Here is a 6119-nt window from a genome sequence, read left to right as displayed (position 1 = left end):
AGAGAGACAGTGTTCCGGTTAGAGGGAAGCCCTGCCTCAGCACTGATGCAAAGACACCTTGGGGCATAAAGTGTCCCAGAAGTACACTGGAAAAAAAGATAAACAGGTCCCATCCATTAAGTGTTTTCTTGTACTACAACCTCAGAACAACAGGACCACTGTTCTAGAATACTTCTCTGTAACACTCTTTGCCTGCCATCTTTTATAGGGTTACAGTGCTCAGCCACCCACAGGATACCACATTTGGAAGGTAACCTCACCCTTGTCTTCACAGCTCCATTTCTGTTGCAGCTTCAAAAAACCCAGGATCATTTCAAGGATTGTCCGCCGTTGGCTGCTCTGTAATGTTACACGGGGTATTGGAGTCAAAGAATATTTTGATGAATTTCAGTCCTGCTACTTTTTAAGTGGGGAGCATTATTTATCCTTGTATGTAGAGTGTTGGAAAAGGAGCGAACAAGGAAACCAGCAGCAACTAATGGGAGCAAAAACACAAGACCTACTATTTGAGCTCAAGCTCAACACTTGGCTCATGCTCTATGAGAATGAGACCCTACCAAGGTTATCCCATCATTTCCTCAAAACATTTGGTTTCCTTACCTGACTGTGCTTCTGGAACTGTTCCAGCAGTAAAGGCAGTACGTTGCTGGTGATATGGTCACAGGCCCGGGCAGATGCACCCGCAGCTGCCTGCAACAGTTTGGCACTAGGCCATACCAGTTTCATGTCCGGTTCGCACAGATGGTGCCTGCAGTCTAGAGGGGCAGCATGTCACAAACTGGGGAGTAGGGTAAATGCTGCCTAATACCTCTGCAGCCCTCAGAATTTGGAGCTTGAGACCTGGGACTGTTTGCTAGCAGAACAACTCAAATTATTTTTAATTCAAAGTAGGGCTCCAGAACCCAAATCATTGAAAAATGGGGGCTACTCATGAAAGGTCATTGGCTTTAAGGAATTTTCTCTGTTGTGCTCACTCCCCTTTGTAGCTGCCATGGCCCCATTACCCTGTAGAATGTTGCTAAGGAAGGAATCAACGAGGTCCTCAGCATCAGCCCTCAGCACAGAGCGAGACAGACACGCCGTCAAGGAGCGGAGGGCTGCCAGGCCCTCGGTCTCCACCCGCTCACTTGCTGTCTGGAACACCTGTCAGGGAGGGATCCCACAGCTACTGAGGTGAGCGTGCACCAGGTGAGACTCCACCCACCCACTGCCTATTTCCTTTTGGGTGGCAGTTGAAAATTTTAGGGCACAGCAATGGAAACTAATCCCTTAAATGAGTTTCTTCTCAACAGGTATGCTCTCACCAAGTCCTCAGTCCCACTAGGGTTGATGCACATACTTTTTGAGGCAGTGGTTATTGGGGTCCCTTATCCTAAGTGTTTTCCTCTTCCCCTCTATTCAGCATGGTGCCAAAGGCACCATGACCTATGCTCCTTTCTGTGGAAGGACAGGAAGTAGACACAATGCAAAGGTGAGCATGCACTATAATCAAGTAGCTGACCCTATGCACATATGGACTCTCTTCCTTGTCATTCAACTATAAATGTATCCTTTTTGCTTGCTTCTTAATAACTGAGCATAACACCAGAAGCAAAAGAGTAGGGTATGCTCTTTCTCCTCCTGCCTGATATCCGGGGGCTAACAGTCATGAGTTTATCTCAGTAACACTCACCTCTCTTCGGACTGATGCCCAAAGGCTGGGGAGGAAGTCCTTTAGTTCCTTCTGCCCATACACAGCACAGCAAGCATTCTGCCAAGGAAAACACAGGTATCAGCTATCTATATGCTCAGACTTCCTAGGATATGTGTTGGTGATATAGTGGTGAGTATAGCTGCCTTCATAGGATATGCAGGCATTTCAGCATAATGGCACCTGAAGGAGCCTGGCTCTCAGCAGGAAAACCAGCAGGATTTCATAATAGTCCTACCTAAGTCACAGAAAAATAAGAGGTTCTCCTCAATGATGAAAAATAAGCATAAAGAGGGAGGCCCAGTCAGCCTTTCCTCAGTAGCCACCCAGTTACTATAGCATAAGACAATATGCAGCTGCAGGTTTTCAGTCAACATATAGGCTCAGATCCTCAGTATCCTCTCCTGAGGTCCACTGGACTGTTCCATGGCTCTCCAAGAATCTGTAATCCTTTAGAACTCCTCAATTATCTAAATTGAGCTGGATCCTGGAAAAAGAAAATTCACTCACCAGAGTCTGCAGAGAATCCAGCTTGGCACTCAGAATCTCAGAATCCACTTTCTCTATCAGCAAAGGCAGAAGGAACTACAGGAGAGAAGGAAGAACTGAAGCTGGCGACAGGTGTGTTGACACCACAGCAAGGCCAACCATGTCCTTACTCCCACAGGTCCCCAAAGGCAAGGCGCCACACTGAGGAGCTGCACAGAAGTCAGGAATTACGGATGTAAGCCGACTTTCCTGACAAGCTGTGGCCAGACTCCCAGTTACCTGAAAAATGGGCTAGTTGGCAAAGTTATAGGAGTTCAAGAGAGAGCACCAAATATGGCTTGAATTACTACTTTAGATGAAGAGATGGTAAAGTTTTCTACTTTGGAGTCTGAAGATACTTGCCATGCAAGTAAGTATGAAGACATTTGCAGGATGCCATACCCTAAATTTCCACTGGCCCTTTCTCCCGGTGCTTTTGCTGTCTTCCTTCAGATCCTCCTATGGGCTGAGACAACATACTCTAACCTTGGTCAGACCCACCTCAGCAAATCGGGGTGTGGAAGCCAGCACAGCGCGAAGACTCAGGATGAGATCTTCTCTCTGGATACCATGGGGATCATTTGGTGGCTAGAAAAGGGAGAAGGGCTGTGGGTTTGCACAACTCTCAGGACTCTTGGGACCACCCGTGGACAAGGGATTGAACCTGGCAAACCTGAAGAATAGGTGATCTTTACATTAATCTGGTCAAAGGGTGTGATACAAGGCAGGAAGACATGCTTGCTCTTTTATGTTCCATAGGAATTTCTGTCTGTTGGGTGCTTATTTTCTTTCTGATCTATCATCTTAGCATCCAGAGATAAGCATCCTTAATCTCTGGTGCATAACTTTCTTTTGTGTATGTATGTATTATGACTACATGTTAGTAGACACTGTTTCCCTTTAAAACATATACACTTTTTAAAAATGTGATTGTTTTGAACATGTGGTTTGTAGTCTAGTTTTTCACTTACTACATTAGGTACATTTTTCCATGGTATTAAATTATCCTTTTATAGAAACATTAGTTTTGGTGGCTAATACTATTTCATTGTGTGGCTTAATTTAAATAACATTTAAATTTATTCAATAATTTATTTAAATAATTTCCCTTTGATGGACATTTTCATTTTTTAACCCTTATAAAAAACTAATTTTAGTAGTATAAAGAGCATTCATTGTTTCTACAGCAAGAAGACAGATGGAAAACATGCATCAGATTTTCCTTTTCCTCGAAATGCCACCAAAAACACAGTAAAGGCATATTTTTAAGACATAAAGCTAAAGGTTGGAGAGAATAGGATAAAGAGATTTAGCAACAAAATTTTAGAAGCTGAAAAGCAGGTAGAAAAGACAAAAGTGACTTAACAGAGCCAAGACAACAGAATCTTCAGTAGGTTTATGGAAAGCTGAGTAACTACCCATACATACTTTTTGAGAGTCTTAAAAAGCTTTGCACCTAACTGACCATACGGGGTACCTTTGGAACTGGGAGTGGGGTTAGGGAAGCAATCTGACCTAGACTGCTTTCCAACTCCTCCCTAACTGCAGCAGAATCTGGAGACTTTATTCTCTGGAGAGAGTAAGAGACAGGTCTCTAGCCTTAGAGAGGTAAAAGCAGTTGAGGACCTGGCTGCTGTACCAAAAGAGGAGGTTTAAGTGATAGGGTACTGAGTGCTAAGATTTTTCCAGCCCCTTCCAGACTCATCTACTCTTAGACCTTTCCCTCTGGACAGATCTAAGGTGTTTTTCTAGAAGAATCTGACTAGCCCAAGAGGAAGAATACACTGGAAGTTCCCCAAACTGTCCATGTAAACCACTCTACAGTGAAGCTCATACTCAACAAGCCCATTCTATGTGCTCAGAGCTCCCACTCAACTTCATAATTCTTACTTTGAAATGTGCAAACTCCCAAGGATTACCAGATAATCTGAGGAAAGCCTCTAACCTGGAAGTAGAAGCCAAAGAAAACTGAAAATATTTGGAGGAAACAAAGGCCACATATGTGGGGAGAAGTAATATTTTAAAAATATCATAATGTTTTCAAAAATTATAATTCATCCATGAATGAATGAAATAAGAACATAATGCTATAATGCTATGTTATCAAAAAAAATTTAGAGGTCATCAACAATGAAAAAAGCCCCTTGGAATCAAAGCATGAGGGCAGAAATGAAAGAAACAAAATCAACTGAAGGGGTTACTGGAACATAAGCTGCTCCTGGGTGTTTCTGCCCTCAGATCCATTCCTTTGGCTGACCATCGCAGGCTGCCTTATCCAGACTCCCATACTGGCTTGGGTTTGGACAACTGGAGACACTTGTAGAAGAATGCAGGGCAGAAGAAAGGGAAAAGGTATTTTTCCCATCTATCTGGTTCAGTTGGCACCTTCAGCATGGGCAGCATGTCGTTCATGGCTCCAGCTGCACTAACAGGCCCACTGTGGTTCCAGATACTCTTAGCCCTTGGGGTTCAGTAACATCAACTCTTCCATTTCTCCCTTTAGCCTAGGGGTTGTATGGCTTCCTGCTATTAATACTCTCTGGGTTGCATTACTATCCCTGTCTGGCTTCTCAGCTCTCCCATCACTTGTATAAACAATTTCCTGTACTAAATTATTTCTGTTTTAAACACCCAAGTGGTTTCTATTTTCATGGATGGATTTTGATAGAAAAGATAAAATTGTGGAATTCTTTTAGAAAGTAACAAAAACATAGAGGTAGAAAAGACAAAGGAAAGGGTAAGAGATTCAGAGGTCTAACAAAAGATTAATAGGAATTCCAGCAAGAAGGAAAAAAGAACACAGAAAAGAAGAGATCAGTAAAAGAATGTAAGAAAATTTCCCAGGACTGAAGGACATGAGTTTCCAGATTGACAGAGCCTACCAAGTACCTAATACGATGCATGAAAACAGACTCACACTAAGGCACATCATTGTGAAATTTCAATAGATTGAGGGCAAAATCAACCTTAAGACCTCCCATAAAGGAGAGCAAAAAAAAAGTGAACACAAAGGCTTATAAATCAGAAGAAACTTAGACTTCTCCACAGCAACTGAAACCTAGAGGTAGATGTAACAATGCTTTCAAAATCTTGGGGGAAAAAATTCTCATTCTTCAACTTTACACCCATCGTATCAATAAGTGAGATGAAAGAATGAAGGCATTTTAGATTTACAAAATCTAAAAACATTTTCACTCACACTCTCAGGAAACCCACAAAGGATATGTATCACCAAAATGAGGGAGTAAATCAATAAATGAACATAGGAGATAAGAGATCTTATCCAAGAGAAAGGATAAAGGAACCCCTAGGGTGATGGTGAAGGAAGACTCAATATCAACTGTGCAACAGGAGTAGGAAGTAACCAGTTGAGACTGTATGGCCAAGTTAAGAATGTTTTTTACATTTTTAAACAGCTGAAAAAAAATCAAAAGAATAGTATCTTGTGACATATGAAAATGATAAGAAATTTAAATTTCTGTACTATAAATAAAGTGGCAATACAGCCACTGTACCATATTCCACTATCTATGGCTGTTTCCCTGCTAGAACAGCAGAGTTGAGGAGTTGTGACAGAGACCATACGGCCCACAGAGCCTAAAATAGTTGCTATCTGGCCCTTTACAGGAGTTTGTTGACCCTTGCTCTAAAATGAACATACAGGATGGTTCCTCTAAAGTCAAAGGAACCATCATTATACTGATGTGATCCACTATGAGGAAGACATGTTGGCCAAAACAGATTGATACAACCATAAAGAACATTTCTAACACAGTTACAATAAAGCCAGGTGTCTGTTTTAATTGACAAAAGCTTTCTGCTTCCCACAGACTTCAGTACAGAGGAACACAAAAATCTGCTTGAATATAAGATATTGTTCTATCATAATCTACAACCTTGT

At 42.0% G+C, this 6119-nt stretch overlaps 1 protein-coding gene and 1 long non-coding RNA gene across 7 annotated transcripts in view; one reads left to right on the top strand and one right to left on the bottom strand.

The window, feature by feature from the left end:
* Positions 1-6119, bottom strand: part of MMS19 (MMS19 homolog, cytosolic iron-sulfur assembly component) — a 37860-nt gene that overhangs the window by 7017 nt on the left and 24724 nt on the right. For all 6 annotated transcript variants that reach the window (XM_037015789.2, XM_037015786.2, XM_037015788.2 and 3 more), the window contains 6 exons: positions 2720-2806; positions 2201-2275; positions 1673-1750; positions 1005-1143; positions 601-755; positions 261-339 (listed from right to left, as the gene is read on the bottom strand). In XM_037015789.2, coding sequence (XP_036871684.2) covers positions 261-339; positions 601-755; positions 1005-1143; positions 1673-1750; positions 2201-2275; positions 2720-2806 — 613 coding nt within the window. The remainder of the gene's footprint in view (positions 1-260; positions 340-600; positions 756-1004; positions 1144-1672; positions 1751-2200; positions 2276-2719; positions 2807-6119) is intronic.
* Positions 3-2713, top strand: LOC118971913 (uncharacterized). The gene is made up of 3 exons (XR_005060664.1): positions 3-250; positions 987-1173; positions 2358-2713. It is a non-coding gene; the product is annotated as an uncharacterized lncRNA (long non-coding RNA).

Source organism: Manis javanica, chromosome 7 (genome assembly GCF_040802235.1).
Source record: "Manis javanica isolate MJ-LG chromosome 7, MJ_LKY, whole genome shotgun sequence".
Taxonomy (NCBI): domain Eukaryota; kingdom Metazoa; phylum Chordata; class Mammalia; order Pholidota; family Manidae; genus Manis; species Manis javanica.
The sequence above is the reverse complement of the archived record's forward strand: the minus strand, read 5'-3'. Positions and strand labels throughout refer to the sequence as shown.